Source organism: Mastigoproctus giganteus, chromosome 14 (genome assembly GCF_048544385.1).
Source record: "Mastigoproctus giganteus isolate SK-2022 chromosome 14, ASM4854438v1, whole genome shotgun sequence".
Classification (NCBI taxonomy): Eukaryota; Metazoa; Arthropoda; class Arachnida; order Uropygi; family Thelyphonidae; genus Mastigoproctus; species Mastigoproctus giganteus.
The window spans coordinates 85,688,484-85,709,090 of record NC_143588.1 but is presented as its reverse complement, the minus strand read 5'-3'; the positions used below and the strand labels follow the sequence as shown (position 1 = coordinate 85,709,090).

Below are 20,607 nucleotides of genomic sequence, written 5' to 3'. Positions count from 1 at the left end.
CTTTGGCTCATCGGTGTATAAATTTAACATTTGTAACACCCAAGTTTTTCATTTTAACATTTAATTGGTAATTTATTTAGTTTATTGCCACTGTGAATCAGAATTCAGACAGCAGTTGTAAACATTTAACAGCTACAATTCCTATAGATTAAACATTTGTCAGCCCTGAAATGACAATCAACTTTCATATGGCATCATCAGTACCTTCTTATATGCATGTGTACTGTTGTACAAGTAGTTTGTATTATTTTTTGTTCTTTGTCTCTTTTGTGTGGAACAATTGCATGTAAGCAAGGAATCAGCACAAATCACAGACATGAATGTATGTACAAAAGTCAGAATGGTTGGTGAAGAGTTCCAGTTTGAACCTTACTGAGTACCTATGGAATGAAATGGAACATCAAGTGAGGGCACCAGACCAACACATCCCACATCAATAGCTCAAGTGTTCATTGTTCTGAAGGAAGAATGGACGACTACACCTGCTGCAACCCATCATTCATTGTTGGAAAGCATACCGAGGAGGGTAGAATGTGCCAAATTATCCAAAGGGATAATTTGGCACATTTGCCACTCACTTCAGTAGTACTAACGTACTACTGAAGTGAGTGGCAGTGACAGTAATGTGAAATCATGTCTGGATACTTTTTTTGGAGGGTAGTGTATACAATAAGGCATAATATATCTATTAAAGAAAAAATTTTTGGCATGCATTCTACCATTATATCATATGTATGGGAATATCACTTAATTTACAAACTTTTTATTTGAGAATCACTTCTGAGAAATGCATGGTGCTCATAAGTCAGAAGAGCACGGCATCATAATTAACAAGTCAAACTATCCATATTAACTTACCTCCGTACCATCCTTTAGATTCAGTTTCTTCAAATTTTCCAACCCAGTTTTCTGCCCAACTGTGAGCAAAATCTATGATCAGTATCAGCTGAATCACAATAAAGAGAAATCCCCCAATCATTCCAAAAGACATCCAAACTATAAAAAAGCATAATATTTACATCAAAATTTCGATCTCATTCTGAATTTTTTTAATGAGTTTTTTAATTATTTTATCCTTTAAAAAAATTTTATAACAAAATGGCAATAGACAGTAAAAACTAATGAGTAGGTTAATGGAAGCACTAATCATTCTTTTTGGATTATCAGCCCTCCACCCTCCATTCCCCATTTCTTCCAAAATGGCCTATTTCCTGTTAAATTGTTCTATTTATACTCCAGCACAACCATATCTCAGAGCAGTTTACAACCAAATAATTTTTATAAAAAGTTATTAGCAATCACATGCACCTGAACTATAGTCAACTGAAACATGTACTATTGCAGTCCCACATCTTTAGTCAAAGACAGAGTGAACCCTCTTTCTTCTTACACAATCAGTCCACCTTCCTCTTGGTCTGCCTTAGGGCCTATTACCATTAATTTGTGGTTAAAATATCTGTTTAGCTAATGTCCTCCCTCACCCTTTCCTACATGCAATAACATCTCAAGTCTGCTTCACTTACCTTTGATTGGATATTTGTTACCATGATTTTTTTCATATTTCCTCATTTGTAATATGGACTTTCTATTGCACAATCTGTTTGTTCCATTTATTTTTCTTAATATTCTTATTTCCTATGATTATAATTTTTTATTATTTATTTCTGTCTAAACCTACTTACAAACTGTTACCACGTACAAAAAATTACAAATCTGTTTCCAATTTTTGTTTATTTAATGTACACTCAATTTTCCTCATCTCTCCCAATTTTTATAAATTCGTTTTTTGTGGTAATAACTAATTTTCAATTTTTTTTTAAAACCTTTATCTAATTTATTCAAAGATTCTTTAAGAGCCTGCACACTACTATTTAAGAATACAATATCATTTGTATATATAATAATAATAATGATCCCATTTTCATAACTTTCACTTAAACTTTGTCAGTAACTTACATTCTTTTATTAAATGGCCCATGAAAATTGTAAAAATAAATGACCAAGGCATCAAAAAGAGGAAATCCCATCACGAAATAGCTGTGGTGTTCAGAATTGGACCATCTCCAGGTTCACTCCTCCTGCAAAGACTTCCAGCATGTCAGGGCCTCTATACCCCAGACTGAGATTGATGCCCGTAGAGAAGTATAGAGGATCCTGAGAAACAGATACACCAACCTTATTAGGACTAAGAAGAATCTTGGTGCACCCTTGTCTCTACTATGGGAAAAAGTAATCCATGAGGACTTGTCTACTGTGTTGTAACCGACAAGCTCCCCAGAGGAGAAATTGCTCAATCGACAATCACTCCTGCAGGCACTCTGACTTGCTCCTGGGATGCCACACTAAACAACACCTTGGACAACCTTTTCCCTGAGGATACACAGGCCTACTGCAGTGCATGAAATAGAAACACATACCCATAATCAGAACTACTGCAACCCACTAACTGAACAATCATTTACTAGAGAAGAGCTCTTCATCACCTTAGCAAAAACAAGGACAGGAGATGCCCAGGCCCAATCTAGTTGAGGCAGAGATCCTAAAGAAACTGGCAGAAATCTACCCAAAGACTATGCGCTCCTTGTCCAATAGATTCCTTACAGAAGACACAATCCCAGACAAGTGAAAGAATGCAAATGTTAAACTGATACTGAAGGACCCAAAGAACCCACCCCGTCAGCCCAGATCATAACGCCCAACCACCCTGCTTTCTGTCATCAGAAAGGTCATTGAGGTACTCCTCCTTCCCCTCTCAACCTGCTATGAAACTCAAAACCTCAGCTCCGCCAACAAATTTGACTTCAAGGCTAGTCACAGTACCACCATCATCTCATCCAAGCTGCCAATGCTACAGAGGAGAAATACTTCCTTGTTATCATGGTTGACTTCTGTGGGGCTTTTGACAGCCTCCTGTTCAGGTCCATCTCTGTCACCACAACCTTCAACCAGACTACTTGCCCTGTCACCAGAGGTTGCCCACAGGGTTCAGTCCTTGGACCGCTCCTTTGAACAGTCGTTCTGGACTAATTCCTCACCATGGATCTTGGGCAGGTGAGGGTGCTTAGTATTTTCTGAATCTTGTCCTCACCATTTGGGCAGGATGCCTCCTTGAATATTGAGCTAACACTGTTATTGGCCTCCCCTCCAAATGGATTGAGGAATGCAAACTCTCCATAGCTGCAGCAGACAAAACCAAGGTATTTTGTTAAAGGGAAAACTTGACATTATGCATCCCCCTGGTATTAAGATTGGTGGCACCACCATTCACTTAGTCACTGATTTAAAAATATCTTGGAATTATTATTGACAGCAACCTCACTTTTACTCCACACCTCCAATATCTTGGAACAAAGATTACAAAATACACTGCCCAGGTGGAAAGGATCACATGCGAGATCACTCCATTGATTGTTCCCTTACCCTGCTCTACAAGGTGGTTTTCTTGCCTATCATTTGTTATGGGGCTGGTAGCTGGGCTTACAGGGCAACTTGTCAGGAATGCAAGGAAGTTACAATCAATACAATGTAGGTCCTGGTAAACCTAGCAATTGACCCAAAATTTAAAAAAGAAACATCTCGTATCACTTTTATCAAATTTGGCAAGTGCATTCCGATTCCACTCCTAAAGGTCTTGTCACAAAGAGATTCATTCCCCAAATAACTTTCACCAGCCCTAAGCTCCCGCCACCAAGTTTGCCCCTTGTCTCTTTACCTCCATTCTCACTGGCCATGGCTCCTTAAATGCTAACTTGCTGAACTTGGCATCATTGAGGATCCTCACACCTCCTGTGGACTCCCAGAAATACATGCCTTGTACCACTGCCAAAACTAAGAAGGCTCTAGAGAGCATCTTATTACATTCATGAGAGCTTCCATCTGGACAAGGGCACTTTTCCCTCAATCACCAGGACGGTTTCATCACACTCTCACAGTTCACACAGGAAGTGCTCACCAAACATAGGAACAACCCGAGAATCCAGGCCAACTTGATTCCAGCTCAATCTGAGGAACGGTACCAAAACTTGACAATCTACATGGACCTAACTATATAATCATCTAACCCACTCAGGATAGAACTCCACCTGTATACCTTGTTGTGGGACAGGTGGAACTGTCACCTTCAGATGACCCTTGCCATTATGGTGCTCATCTTTGTGCAGCACCTTAGCTGTGCAATCTTTTATCCTTTCCTTGGGCCTTGGTGGGCTGCCTAACCAAGGGACATCCAAACTCTTCACTCCTCCCTACCTCACTTCTTTCAAAGTCTGGTTGGTCATCAGTGATTGGTCTTCTCATAATTCACACAATTTGTTTAATTTTAAAAATAGTGTAGCATTGTATAACCAGTTCTTACAGTTACTATTTTTTCTTCCTCTAGACTAGAAAACGATATCCACAAGAATTTTGAAACATTATCAAAACTGGCTTCTAAATGGTTGGGTTATTGGAATGTTTTCTGTGAAATTTTATTTCCAGTTTTTTTCAATAAATTTGCATGGGTTATTGACGGGCAATGTGGGGTCCCTAGTGGGACCCCATATTGCTCATCAATAACACAATACCACACTGCACAACCCGACAGTTACACACCACATTCTGGCCTTTACAGGGAAGTGACATTACATAGTCCTACCCGGAGTTGGGAGAGACCCCCCATGCCACCAGACAATAAACAATATGTAATTTCCATATTCAGTTCTATTTATCTTTCTAAGTACAGTCAGTCCTCGTATAACACGTGTTTACACTACACGAATTCGATCATACACGATTTATAAATAGGGGAACGATATCTTCTATAACATGAACCAAATTCGCTTATGCACGATTCGCCTTTGTGTTTACAAGAAATGGCAGTCGAACACAGAATCACCCCAACCGAATGCAACACGATAGGAACGAAGAGAAGATTCTGAAAATGTATTTATGTTTTATATCAGTGAAGGGGAAACACATTTCACCATAATAATGTAAAAACCAACACAATTCCAGCTATCAGTATAATCTCAAATGCAATTAGATCGAGTTTACTACCAGTTTATAACAGATTCCACTAGCAGAAATGCAAGTGGAAATTGTTTTTATTGTTTTAGGGTAGTAACCCCTAGAAATGTGCTTTAGTAAAATGTGAGGTGTTAATAGTGTATCTCTGCCTTTACGGTGTTGTTTATTCAGTTGCTACACACACACACACACACACACACACACACACACACACACACACACACACACAGCTTTGTTTATGTGTATCAAGCGTGCCTCCTCATTTTGTAATTGTGCTTTATTTCCTAAAAATGAGTAAAATACTTAAAAGGTGTGAAAAGGAAGCGTCTTGGTGAAGACACTGCAGATTCAGGGAGAAAAATAAAAGCAATATCGATAAACAGAGACGGACTGGGTCAAAAATTCTTACCCAGGAAAATTTATAGTGGCCTCATACTATGCTTTATGGCTAAAATCACACCAGCCTTCGCCCCACTGGGATTTCCCTGGTAAGGCTTATGGCCAGTCCACCTCTGTCGATAGAGAAAAAATATGAAATTGTACAACGCTTTGAGCGAAATGAAAGACCATGTGATATTGCATGTGCTACATGCCTAAATGAGACAATGGCAAGAATTACAAAGAATGTAGAGAAAATAAAAACAACTTTCATAGCAGGAACAACTCAAAGTGTAATTAAAATCCATTAGATTAAGACAAAGAATTGGAAGAGATGGAATGGCTGTCGTCTGTTTGGATAGAAAATCAAACAAAAAACAAGTTTGCTTACGACAGAAGCAAAAGCAGTAGCAATATTTTATTACGTAATAGTCGTAATAAAATACTTACATATTTTATTACAATAATTTATTGTGTTTGGTAATGTTTTGGTTACAAATGTGTGTTCAATCTTGGGTGGTCAGCACCTAACCCTATTTTTCCCATAGGGCCTGTCGTTTATATTTCACGATTTTGCATTGCATGAGGGTTTCTAGGAACACAACTATCGTGCTACATGAGGACTGACTGTACTGATATAATTAATGCCATTCTCCAATCTGCTGGACCTTGTCATTCAGAAAATGACCTCTGGGTAATATTCACCACGATACTATTTTCCCCTCCAGCTTTCAGCATTTTATCTGCACCTGCTGCTTTTCCCATACTTAAATTTTCACATAAAGAACTCATTTAACAATCTTTTGCTATAATGGCACTTAAATTAATGCAAACTCTCCATAGCAGCAGACAAAACGAAGGTTATTTTATTAAAGGGAAAATGTTCATCATTCCTTATATTAGTAAAAATGTCTGGGTGGTTGGTTGGTTTGGTTTTTAATGGCGCATTGGCAGCTAAGGCCATAATGCGCCAAGACAAATTTAAAATGTTATTGAACATTTTGGTAGCAAAGGCTACCATGTCAAACAATTAATTATTATGTTTAAAAAGGTATAAAAGTAAAAGCATAAAACTTAGATCTTTGTATAAACATTAATAAATTGTAAAAAGTTAAAAACGTCAGACATATTGTCTCTGTCACATTATCTGACTGAGTGTAAATGGCTCAGTCAAATTATTAAAATCAGTAAAACACAAGCATCGTGCTTCAATAAAAACAGGACATTCTACAAAAATGTGACTGACGGTTAAAATAACATTACATATCTCGCACATAGGTGGGTCATCCGCCCTCAGCAAGTAGGAATGGGTTAGATGACTATGACCTATGCGGAGCCGAGCAAGAACAACTTCCTCTCTTCAGACCCTGCGTAGACTGGACTGCCATTGCGCAATTACAGGCTTAATGCGATGTAATTTATTTGTGGCCTGTCCGTGCCAAGAATCTTGCCATTGGCAGAGTAATTTAAAACGTATTATTTGCCTGTAGTCTGTATAGGGGACTGACAGACAATGATTATCCAGGGAAATGGCTGATTTAGCAGCGGCATCAGCCGATTCATTTCCCCGGATCCCAATGTGGCTTGGGATCCAGCAAAAGCGAATATCATATTCCAATTCTATGAGAGAAAAAAGAATCTGCCAGATCCTGGACAGGATCGGATGAGGGTTAAACTCACCGATACCAGAGCCTGTAATGCGCTTGATACGGCGCCTCCGTAGCCAGGTGGGAAGGAGCAGCAGTGCATAGCACATGTTTCTTGATTAGACCGGGGTTCGAGCCCGTCACCACCAAATACGGAGGATGCGGAAAGGTCAGGAAATGACCACCGCATATCCCGGAGCAATATGGCCTTAGTTGCTAATGCTCCTAAAAACCAAATAACAACAACAACAATGCGCTTGATGAATCGCAATAAATCATATACCTCTGGTAGTCGTGATTTTTAATGTGATCTAGGGCTGATTGTATTGCATGCAACTCAGCAGTATAGATGCTAGTTTCTTGTGGGATCTTATAGGATAATGTTTTGTGAGGGAACACAACAGCAGATCCCACATGACATTCTAACTTTGAGCCATCTGTATAGATTGGCAGAAAGTCAGAATACTGCTGTCTATGTGATGCAAAGAGTTGCTGGTAGACAGATGGCGGTGTTGTAGCCTTCTCCCAGATCTTAAGGGAGAAGTCGCAAGTTGGAAAATAAGCATGCCAGGGTGGAAAGAATTGCCTTGGTGACTGGGCAACGTTGTCTACCGTCAAGTTTAGCTCATTCAGCAGCCCCTGAATGCGAATACCAAAAGGTCTGTTGGCAGTCCGATGGGTGTTGTAGAGGTTTTCCCAGCACGGCTCAAAAACGGATGGCCACGTGGGATGATCGTGTAGGGATTTTAATTTGAAGGCATACTGTAAGGACAACTGCTTATGTCGAAGAGACAGAGATGGTTCATTTGCTTCAACATAAAGGCTTTGGACAGGAGATGTGCGAAATGCTCCAGTGGCTGTCCGGATGGCTTGATGGTGGATTGGATCTAACCACCGAAGTGCACTATCTCTAGCAGAACCATAGACCTGAGACCCATAGTCGAGTTTGGAATGGACAAGTGCTCGGTAAAGGCGAAGAAGGGTAGAACGATCTGCACCCCATGAAGTTGACGAAAGGGCACGAAGGATGTTAAGCCCTTTGACACATCTTGTCTTCAGCTGATGAATGTGTTGTAAAAATGTCAGCTTTTTGTCGAAAATAAGTCCAAGGAATTTGAATTCTGCTACAACTGGGATGTTATTTTGCCCAAGCCTTAATTCTGGGTCAGGATGAAGATTACGTTTGCGACAGAAGTGTACACAAACAGTCTTCTGTGATGAAAATCTGAACCCATTAGCCAAAGACCAAGCTGTAAGATGATCAATGGTTTTCTGCAGTTGCCTTTCAATGACCCTCATATTGCATGAATTACAAAATATAGCAAAGTCGTCTACATAGAGGGCATTGTTTACAGTGGGTGGAAGTTGTGCTGCGATAGAGTTTATTTTGATTGCGAAAAGCGTAACACTTAGAACGATCCTTGTGGGACTCCCTCTTCCTGAGAGAAAACTCGAGAGAGGGTGGATCCTAAACGGACTTGAAATTGGTGATTCGAAAGAAAGTTTTTAATAAAAACAGGAAGGTTACCTCTAAGACCAAAGTTATAGAGGTCTTTTAAAATTCCAAATCGCCAGGCTGTGTCGTACGCTTTTTCAATATCAAAGAAAACTGCTACCAAATGCTCGGATTTAATAAAAGCATCACGAATGGACGTTTTCAATCGGATTAAATGATCCAGAGTGGATCTATTTCTTCGGAAGCCGCACTGTGTCCTGGAAAGCAGACCATTTGTTTCTAAATACCATACGAGGCATGCATTAACCATTCTTTCCAGGACTTTGCACAAACAGCTTGTCAGAGCAATAGGACAATAGTTACTTGGATTGCTAGGATCTTTTCCTGGTTTTGGGAAAGCAAGGACGATAGCCCTTTGCCAGGAATCCGGAAATTGTTTCTGAATAAAAATTCTGTTAAACAGAATTAAAAGGTGATCCTTAGATTGTGGTGAAAGGTGTTTTAACATTTCGTAGTGGATGTCATCGGGCTCCACAGCACTTGTATGAGCGAGAAAGAGTGCTGCATTTAACTCTTCCTGTAAAAAGGGCTTGTTAAACGCTTCAAGCCCTTTTGAAGAGAAGTTTGGTGGGTTTTTCTCAACTTTCTTTTTCAAGGTCAAAAACTCTGCGGGAAAAGATGTTATTGCAGAGATTTTTGCAAATGTTTCCCCTAGACTATTTGCAACTGCAGTTCGATCTGCAATTGGAAATCCGTTGTGCTCGAGGATCACTGAAGGGCATGGTGGATATTTTCCCTTCATTTTCTGGATCTTATCCCAGACTACTTTTGAGCTAGCAGCCTGAGTTATAGAAGATGTAAAACGAATCCAAGATTTCCATTGGCTCTGACGTCATACATAACGTGCTTTTGCACGTGCACGTTTGAATGATATTAAATTTTCAGTGGTGGAATATCGGCGGAATATCCCCCAGGCTTTGTTTTGTGTTTTTTTTGCTGCCGTGCATTCTGAATTCCACCAAGGTTTTGGGAATAGTGGGAACTGGCTGGATGATTTTGGGATTGCAATTGCAGCTGCCTGGACAATCGTTTCTGTGACATGAATGACTGCTTCATTGATTGGCTCCTGACTGACTGTACGGATATCAAGGTTTGCCAGATGTTCAAAGGCATTCCAGTCAGCCTGATCAATCTTCCACCGCGGTAAACTAAATGGCAGACACTGTCTTCCACTAGTTAGGGTGGTTATCACGGGGAAGTGATCGCTTCCATATGGATTTTCTTCTACCTCCCAAGTAAGTGAAGGAAGGAGAGAAGGGGAGCAGATAGAAAGATCAATGGCAGAGAATGTACGGGTAGGCATGTGGAAGAAGGTGTTTGTTCCCACATTTAAGAGGGAGAGGTCATTGTCAGTGAGCATATGCTCTATGACTCGTCCCCTTCCATTGATGTGAGCACTACCCCACAGAGTATTATGTCCATTGAAATCCCCAAGAATTAAACAAGGGGAAGGCAATTGCATGATAAGATCATCAAGGTCTTTCTGGGGGATGTCAGTCCCAGGTGGCAAATAGACAGAGCAAACAGTTAATATGAACCCCACTGTAAGGCGAATTGCTACAGCCTCAATGCTAGTTGTAAGCTGCAAAGGCTGAAATGGGATCTGGTTGCCGATGAGGATTGCGACTCCTCCATGAGCAGGACCATCCACAATTCTGTCCTTACGAATGCTGGTAATGTTATGCATGGTGGGGGTCATCATTTGCCTTTAAGTAAGTCTCCTGTATGCAAAAGCAAACTAGTTTGTGCTTTTGCAGGAGTGCCTTGATGTCATCAGTATTTTGCCGGAATCCACGACAGTTCCACTGTAGGAATTTAGCCATTATTTTGGCTTGGTGGGTCCATCAGGCGGCTTCCGAGGTGCTGAGGGCTTACCCTTTTCAGTCCTGGATTTATCCTTCCTGGGGAAGTATGGACGCTGTCCAGTGTCCATTTCCTCCTCAGCAAAGAGCTCCAAAACTGAGTCTTCTTGTACCTCTTTCTGCTCGACATCCATGTTTTCTTGGGTACTAGGTGGTATTTCACCTTTCTTATTCTTTTCTTTTGCATTTGCTTTTGTTATTTGTGGAGCATTAGGAGGTACCGATATAGGAGTGGCAGCTGATTGGTCCTTCTGTGCAGGTTTTTGGAGCTTAAAAGATAACGTGCGATGGGAGTAAATGATTCTTTTGGAGGGACGGACATGTCCGTCTGAGTCCCAATCGAACACCTCCCTGCTATCTTCTGGCGTAGGTAGGTTTTTTGATGTTCAGAGGTTTCACTGCTTTCCTTGCCTCCTGGTACGATATGTTTAGCTCTGCCTTCAGCCGTTGAATTTCTTTTTCTTCTTTCCACCTCTGGCATGCTCGTGAGTAGGCCCGGGTGTTCGCCTTCACAGTTAATGCAGGTGGGTTTTGTGGCTGAACATGCTGTTGTTTTGTGGTCCTTTGCACCACATCGAGCGCATGCAAGGACTCCACGGCAGGCCATTTGAGAATGTCCATATTTCTGGCATTTAAAACACCGTAAAGGGTTTGGAACATATGGACGCACTGGACAGTTGATGTAGCCAGCTTTAATCTCATCAGGAGGTTTGGGAGAGTTAAAAGTCAGGATAACACTCCTGGTTTTAACAATTTTTCCATCCCTTCGCGCAGTGATTCTCTTGACGGCAGTAACTCCCTGTGGTTTTAATTCGGAGCAGATTTCCTCCTCGGTGACATCGAGAAGGTCCCACTCCGAAATGACACCTCTCGATGAATTTAGTGTTCTGTGTGGTGTCACTGTTACGGGTATTCCTCCGATTGATGTTACTCGGAGTAGATGTTCAGACTGCCTGTCATTTTTTTGTTTCAATCAAGAGGTCCCCAGAACGGAGCCTCTTAACTGACTTGGGTGTACCTGCTAACCCATCTAACCCTTTCTGTATAAAGAAAGGTGACATTTTACCAATCGGTTTTTCATTGGTGGAGTGCATGATTAAAAACCGCGGGATAGGCCCTGATGGTAATTCAGTCCGCTGCTTCTTTGAAGCAATAGTGCTGTCACTGTCTATATTTTCAGATAGGGACCGGGTTGGGCCCCCCCTGAAGAAATAAGTTTATCAGGATTCATGGAATTTTTTAAATTGTTCAGTGCCCGGGCTCCCCACCCACCACGGAGCCCAAAGGGACGCCCACTACCTGGCATGCAATAAATGCGCTCGGGAGTGGAACGCCAGGGCTACCCAGACACTATACCCGCACCGCCGCCAACCTGAATCCTGTCCCTCGGACCATGAGGGTAGGGGCGTGGCATTGACACGGTTGACCCTTGCAGGCGAGCCTACTAGCCGATTGATCCTAGCCGGGCCTTCCAGGACCACCCGTCTTGTCGAAGCAGGGGCCAAAGTGGTGTATTGAAGCTGGGCCCCTCAACCACCAGGATCCCCCTTTCCGAATTTCCACGGATCGCAGCGCACGGCAAACACGCCGGATTCCATTGATGTAAGCCTGGAACCTGGGCTGTGGGCGTTGGATCCCAGTGATGCTAGTCTGGAAGTCCAGCAGCGTCACTGGGAGGTCCCCTCACCACGTACAGGTGCCCACGTCGAGGAGAGTCTGGGTGGAATATGACCTTTAGTAGTTATGCTGAAGTGGGGCGAAAGTTAAGAAACGCAGTTTTGAGAAACACAGCCTTAGATCATATGAACAAGGAAATAATACATTTTATTCTTAACAGAAGTTTTATTCTTAACTTCTGATAATGATTAAAAACCACTTTAAAAAATACAGTATAGTACTTGCCATACAGAGTATAATAAAATTTAATAAGGAAATTATAAGGAATTAGATGTTTGTTTAATGTAAATTTTATATTTCAAATACCTGTTCCAAATGTAGTAGTATCAGGAATGAAGAAAGCTCCAATCATTGCACCAATCAGCAGAAGATATTTTATTGCCCAAAACCTTAATAGGGACAGAAAAAAATACATACGTATTCTTCTAACTATTTATAAACATGAAATAAAGATGGTAACATTAGTTAAAGATAAACAGCAAGACTTAATATATATATATATATATTTGCTAATGAATAAACCATTACAGATGGATGTTGGAAAATATTTGCCATTTCCACGAAAGTGGTAAAGTAAATCTTGACAAAATTATTCATCTAAGTTCATATGATAATGTTTATAAGTTTATCTTTTTGTAAATTTTTATAAATTTAAATTTTCCATACCAGTTGGCATCTCTCACCTTGAAAGTTAAATCACCACATCTGCAACAAATAATGGAATGATTGCTCACCCATCAGTGAGATGGCAATACTTCCAAGAGGCTTTGCAGGTTGCAAAAATAATAGCTCATAATAACTGTAATAATATATACTAACCCAATGAATAATATAATAGTTCATTATAATATAAATATAAAAAAATATAGAATAAAATCCAATATACTAATAAAATAAAATACTAAGTTCTTCACTTCATTTATGATAAGAGTATCATGAGCAGCACACAAAATATAGTACGGCACAAGTGAAAAACCATAAAAAAATTTCCACAACTAGAGAGTTATTGGATAACACTTGGTCCAACTGCAGCATATTCAATGACAGACTGGAGGAAGTTAGGTGTGTCACAGCAGATCTCCAAAAGTGCAGCTAACCTCCAGAGGGTTTTGGATAAGTATATTTGGGAAGGAGGGAAAGCAGTGGAGAGAATCATTTACATCTACTCCCAACTACGTATATTCCTTTCTGTCTAAGCTTAATCCTATGGCCCTTGTCAAATGTGCTGTGCAGCTGCCAAGTGGATAGCTGTGCACAGCTGTGTTAAGAGCAAAAAAGGATCCTGTTCACTGGAAGATAAGTGGAACAATATAAGATCCAATTTCTGGACTGTGGGGAGTGTTACTTAGAAGCGACAACATATAGATTTAACCTTTTCCAGAATATGTACATTAATATACATTTTCCATGTGGAGGCCCACCTGAGGAATATGTAAGTATACATAAATGTTTTTCAAACTTCTTTCAAGTAATTTTCAAATAATGTGTCTATTTATATGTGAAATGTCTTGGAATCTTCCAATAAGTGCTGACATCTCTTATCTGTATTTCCAATTACTTGTAAAGAGTTTATAACAGACAGAAGCAAATAGTGAACAGAAATCCAGGGGTTACAAGCTATAGGAAGTATATTCCCATAGTGTAAATGTGGTGAGACCACATTTAGAATATTGTGCTTAGGTTCTAGACATAGAGCTTCTAGAAGGGGTTTGGAGAAGGGCAACTAGATTGGTAAGGGGGTGCTAATCAATATCCATATGAAGAACAGCTTATTAAGTGCAGTCTACAAAGCCTGACAGCTAGAAATCTTAGATGGACCTGATAGAAGTACATATAAGACCCTGAAGGAAATTCGTAAAATGAACAAAGGTATATTTTTTATTGAAAAAGAGAAGTCATGGGTCATGAATACAAAAGTTTGGGAGGGGGTAACAGAAGGCCGGATCTCATGAAGTTTACCTTCAGGTAGCCTGTCATAAGATCACTGGAATGAACTGCCTGCAACAGTGATCAAAGTCGACGGTCTGAAAGTTCAAAGCAGAATTGGAAAGGTGCTTTTCAGCAATGAAGAAGTATGGATGGTTTTTGTTAGTTTGCTTTTTTTGACAGTGCAGAAAAAAACAATTCCTTGTATCAGTTAGCCATTATAACATTAATACTAATTATGTGAAAAAAATAAACATTATTTACACCAAAACAAAACAAGTAAATGCTTCAATTAAAAATTACAGCATTTAGCTGTTAAATAGGGTTTCGTTTTTTACTAATAGTTTAGGAGTCACAACCATGTTTGTCTAATTATAATAAAGCACAAAAATAGCTTTTAAAATTGGAGGAAATTAGACTTGTCAAACATTTCTGTCAAATTTCGGCATAAAAAATTGCTAAAATTCTCAGGAATTTTGATCCAAATGTTCATGATATTGAAGTAATACATGAATAGATGTACAAAATAATATATGAGGTGTGGCAATAAAATTCCTGGACTGGTGCTGTTGTGGTCATGTTTGATGAGTTTTAAAATAAATGGAAGTGGTATATTGTAGTTCAAACTTCCTCCAGCAGATTGTGGCAGAGAAACTGTCTGGCAGGTTGCAAGTAACAACCAGTTTTGTCAGTAGTGTTAATGTTCCATGTCACAATTTTGCAATGTTATGTTATGTTATTATTTGGTTTTTAGGAGCATTAGCAACTAAGGCCATATTGCTCCGGGAATATGCATTGGTCATTCCCTGACCTTTCCACATCCTCTTGTATTTGGTGGTGATGGGCTCAAACCCCGGTCTAATCAAGAAGCGTGTGCGACGCACCTGCTCCTTCCCACCTGGCGACGGAGGCACCAATTTTGCATTGGAGCAGTGAATGAATATCAAATATTGCTTTAAATTGGGAAAATCTACAACAGATACATTAAATATTAATGTTTATTGTCGTGAAACATTAAATCATCAGTGTTTCAATGGTATATGCAGTTTAAAGATAGATGCAAGGATGTTTGTGATGACCCAAAAAGTAGGGCATCTATTAACCTCTCAAAATAAGAACAGCATTGCAAAAGTTCAGGAAATTGTTGCAAGAGATCATCATTTAATTACCATCAGGGGTAAAGGAAAGAGTTTTTGTTTCCGTAAAGGTGAGTACAGTGGTCTCAGACAGTTTTTAAATTCTGTACAGTGGGATCAACTGAAGATGTTACCAACAGTATATTCTAAGTGGGAAGTATTCAAAGAATTAATCGTGGAATCTACTAAAAGTTTCATACCTATTAAGAAATATTGTTCAAGGTTTAGGCCTAAATGGTTATCTAATGAACTAATGAGACTCGTAACAGAGAAGAAAAATGCATGGGATGCATATAAATTATCAAGCGACTCAGAAGCCTATAGCAGATATAAGCTAGTCTGTAATAAGGTCACAAAAGAGGTTAGGCAGGCGAAGGCAGATTACGAGAAATCCTTGGCAAAAGATGCTAAGAAAAACAGCAAGGATTTCTTTACTTATATAAACTCTAAAAGGAAGGGGATGAATCTGATTGGTCCAGTTGACATCGATGGTTCGACTGTTGATGATCCTACTCAGATAGCAAACAAACTGAATGAGTATTTTGCATCTACATTCACACATGAGGAGTTATTAAGGTTCGAAAATGGCAGAAGGTTATCAAATTGTAGCTGGGTGCTTAATGATTTTGTAATAACTGAGAGCAAAGTGGAGGAGAAATTGTTGAAATTAAACATAAGAAAGGCACCTGGGGATGAGATCTATTCAGTTATATTAAAGGAGGCAGCAAAGCAACTAAGCAAACCCTTAGCCATAATTATGCGAGCATCCTTGGACTCAGGGGAGGTTCCCACGGACTGGAGATGTGCAAATGTATCCCCAATTCACAAAGGGGGATCGAAGGGTGACACGAGTAATTACAGACAGTTAATTTAACTTCTGTTCCGGGTAAAATAATGGAGTCACTGGTTAAAGATGCATTGCAGGATCATCTAGACAAGACTGCAGCAATAATTCAGAAACAGCATGGGTTTGTTAAGGGAAAGTCTTGTCTGACAAATTTCATTGGTTATTATGATGTGGTTACAAAGGAACTGGATGTAAAAAATAATTTTGATATCATATATTTGGATTTCAGGAAAGACAAAGAGTGGTAATCAATGGACACTGCTCATCGTGGACTAATGTTATTAGTGGAGTCCCTCAGGGCTCAGTTTTGGGTCCATTATTGTTTTCTGTATTTATAAATGATATTGATGATGATATATCAAGCTTAATGTCGAAGTTTGCACACGATACAAAGGTAGGCAGGGTTGTCAAGGACACTACTGACACTATGCTGCTGCAACAGGATCTGGAAAGGTTGAGCAGATGGGCTGAGAGGTGGCAAATGAAGTTTAACATTGACAAATGTAAAGTACTACACATGGGAAACAGCAACCCCAGAGCAACGTATCAACTCTGTGATACTACACTGACAGTGATAGAGAATGAAAGGGACCTGGGGGGTGGTTGTGCAGGCAGATATGAAGTTCTCTGAGCAGTGCAGATGGGCTGTAAGAGTAGCTCATGGTGTATTGTCAATGATATATAGGAATTTTTCTAGCAGGGATAAGGAGGTGATTATTCCCTTGTATAAGGCAACGGTCAGGTCACACCTAGAGTACTGTATACAGGTCTGAAGGCCTAATTTCAAGAGGGATGTAGAGCTGCTGGAACGAGTACAGAGAAGGGCAACAAGATTAGTGAATGGAACAAAGGGGTGCTCTTACGAAGAAAGGCTTAAGTTTTGCAAATTACAGTGTCTGGAGACTAGGCACCAGCGAGGTGATCTGATAGAGGTGTATAAAGCTTTGAATGGTTTGAGCATGCTCAATGCTGATGGGATTCTTCCTCTCGCTCAGAATAATCACCTGAGAGGGCATAAATTCAAATTGAGGAAAGACAGATGTAGGATAGATGTGTGGAAATTTGCCTTTAGCCAGCGGGTGGTTGGTTGATGGAACAGACTTCCATCCCTTGTCGTGGAAGTTGATAGCCTAAATAAGTTTAAGGCTCAGCTGGACAGGTATTTTGAACGAACAGAGAGGTGAAGTGGAAGTGGTTTTTTTTTTTTTTTTTTTTTTTTGGCTGATGCTGCATAAGCTTGCTTTCTTGCATCAAATGCCTCTACTAATGCTAATGCTTTTGACACTGTTGCCATGGAAGATTATTGTACAAATTGGAGCAGAATAGTATTAAGGGTAAGTTGCTACAATGGATAAAAGGTTGGTAAGTGGGAGAAGACAGAGGGTGGTAATCAATGGGTGCTGCTCTTCGTGGACTAATGTTATTAGTGGAGTCCCACCACAGGGTTCAGTGTAGGTCCACTGTTGTTTTGTATATTTATCAATGATATTGATGAAGGTATATCAGGCTTAATGTCGAAGTTTGCAGATGATACAAAGGTTGGCAGGGTTGTTAATGACAGCAATGGCAGTGTGCTACTGCAACAGGATCTAGATAATTTAGGCAGATGGGCTAAGAAGTGGCAACTGAAGTTTAACCTTGACAAATGCAAAGTACTGCATATGGGTAGAAGTAACCCTAGAGAAACGTACCAACTGTGTGGTACTACACTTAAGGTGGTACAAAATGAAAGACCTGGGAGTAATTGTGCAGCCAGATATGAAGTTTTCTGAGCAATGCAGACAGGCTGCCAGGGCAGGTCATGGGGTTTTGTCAATGATATATAGGAATTTTGCTAGCAGGGAGAAGGAGGTGATTGTCCCTCTGTATAAGGCAATGGTCAGGCCATGCCTTGAGTACTGCGTACAGGTCTGGAGGCCTCATTTTAGGAAGGATGTAGATTTACTTGAGCGTGTACAGAGAAGGTGAGGGGAATGAAGGGATCCTCTTACCAAGAGAGGCTTAAGTTCTGCAAATTGCAGTGGCTGGAGACTAGGCACCTGCGCAGTGATCTGATTGAGGTGTATAAGGCCTTGAATGGGTTGAGCACGCTGAATTCTGATGGGATCCTTCCACTTGTTCAGATTACGAACCTAAGGGGGCATAAATTCAAATTAAGAAAAGACAGATGTAGAATAGATGTGCGGAAATTTGCCTTTAGCCAGCGGGTAGTTAACTGCTGGAACAAACTTCCATCTGTCGTTGTGGAAGTTGATAGGTTGAATAAATTTAAGGAGGAACTGGACAGGCATTTGGAGGGAATTGTGTGATTTTTTTTTTTTTTTTTGGCTGATGCTGCATAAGCTCATACACTTGCTTTCTTGCATCACATGCCACTACTACTACAATTTGACACTCAGAATGATGGCTGATGAGTTGTATATGAATAAGGAGATGATTTGTCAAATCCTGCATGAAGATTTAGGGAAAAGGAAGGTCTGCACAAAAGTTTTGCTGGACAGATGAGAAGAAGCAAAGAAGGGTGTCATCAAGCAAAGACTTCATCCATATTTGTCAAGACATTCCTAATTTCCTCGACTGTATATATTGTCACTGAAGGTGAATGTTAGGTGTTTCAGTATGACCCAGAGATGAAGATTCAGAGCATGCAGTGGACTTGAAAGTCACTGAAAAGAGCCAAAAATTTAATTTACAGAAGTCCAGGATCAAGACTATTCTGATCAGGTTTTTCGTCACAACGATGTGATTCACAAGGAATTTTTACTTGAAGGGGAGAGTTCTATGTTCTATGTATAAGTACTTCAAAGCCTATTAAAGTGCATTTCCTGAATTAGGCCACTATTTCAAGAGAAAGGCAGCTGGTTCTTATTAAGTGACAATGCTCCCCCCACCCATTTCACACTTGTTGGGAAGATATTTCTGATGAAACTTGGTACTGTACAGATCAACCATCCACCCTAATCGCCCGATCTAGCACTAGCAGACTTCTTCCTCTTCCCCAAGCTGAAACCTGCCCTCAAAGGAAAGAGATTTCAGGATGTTGAGGACATAAAGAAAAACATAGCTGCTGAACTGAACATCATCTCTTTAGATGCCTTGTTTGTTCACTCTGTTTAGAAACTTTTAGAATAGATTTGTTTGTTTGTTTCGGGATTTATTAGGCGCATTAGCAACTATGGCCATAGTGCACCATACATATGGTAAGTTTGCATGCCATTTCTTCTCAAATAGAGATAATGGGGGGAAAAAAAGGTACCGGAAAGTATTTTTTTAACTGACTAAAGGAGGTGATATACTTTAATCATCTTAAGAAAGTTATAAATGCTTGAGACATTCGTTTCGTTATTTAAAAGTGAAGTAAGTGTAGGAGGATCTTCTGTTGTGGCTGGAGTGCAAAGATTCTGGCGTTCTCTTGTATATTTTGTGCATTCAACAAGAATGTGTTTCACTGAAAGCATTGTATTACAGTGATGACACTGAGGGGATATCTCTTCTCTTAAAAGATAACCACGAGTGATATTTGTGTGACCTATTTGCAGACGAAATCCTGATGTCGGATTGAACTGAAGCTGGAAGGCCATCTCTCAAGGTTTGGTTTGATACTTCAAAGCTTATTGTTAGGTTGATTTTCCCATGATAACTGCCATTGGCACATGCATTTTTCCTGGATTATTGGTCGATAGTCTTGATGAGGCACTTTCCACTTGTTCTTGAGTGGTAGGTGAGCTAATTTGGCAGCATTGTCTGCTAGTTCATTTCCAGGAATTGCCATATGTCCTGAGACCCAGCAGAAGTGTATATTTTTCCCAAGTTCTGATAAGGTATGTAAAGAGCTGACTATTCCTTTCACGACTGGGTGGGTGATGTTCATGATGTTTTTTTTAGTGCTTGGAGTGCACTTAAAAAATCTCTGAAAATTATGCTGTTATTAATATCAGAGGACTATGTAATTCAGTGCAACCTGAATTGCTATTAGTTCAGCGGAGAATATACTGAACTCACGTGACAACTGATAAGCTAATGTGACGTTTGGAAAAACTGTGGCGATTCCAACGTGGACATCATTCTTTGATCCATCAGTAGGTACTACGACAAAGCTGGGAAACTGGTCCACTACTGCATGGTATAGTTGCAAGAAGTTTTCTCTATGCAATGTAGATTTATTCCATTCTTGTAGATGTAAGTCACATGAAGGTGGAGTGATATTCCAAGGTGCAAGAGAGGTTGGGAGGCTATGTGCCACATTGTCTAAGGTTAAATTTAGTTCTTCTAAGAGGTGTTTTATTCTCATACTCAAAGGACGGTTAGCATTAGGGCAGTTTTGGTATAACCTGCTGTGCTGTGATGTGAAAAGTATCTGCCAGTTTGGGTGTTCTGGCATAGATCTAATTTTATAGGCATAACGTAGTATCAGTTGTTGTCGTTTGATCAAGAGAGGGGTTCATGTGCTTCAGCATATAAGCTATGTATTGGAGACGTGTGATATGCTCTTAAGGCAATGCGTAGTCCACTATGATGGATAGGGTCAAGCCAGTGAAGGGCACTAGGTTTTGCTGAACTATACACTGATGCTCTGTAGTCAAGTTTCGATCTTATTAAGGCTCTATATAGCTGT

At 40.1% G+C, this 20,607-nt stretch overlaps 1 protein-coding gene across 2 annotated transcripts in view; it reads right to left on the bottom strand.

The window, feature by feature from the left end:
- Serinc (serine incorporator TMS1) overlaps window positions 1-20,607 on the bottom strand; it is a 144,163-nt gene that overhangs the window by 77,635 nt on the left and 45,921 nt on the right. For both annotated transcript variants that reach the window (XM_090388955.1, XM_090388954.1), the window contains exons 4-5: window positions 12,390-12,472; window positions 859-996 (exon numbers count right to left, since the gene is read on the bottom strand). In XM_090388955.1, the coding sequence (XP_090245081.1) occupies window positions 859-996; window positions 12,390-12,472 (221 nt within the window). The remainder of the gene's footprint in view (window positions 1-858; window positions 997-12,389; window positions 12,473-20,607) is intronic.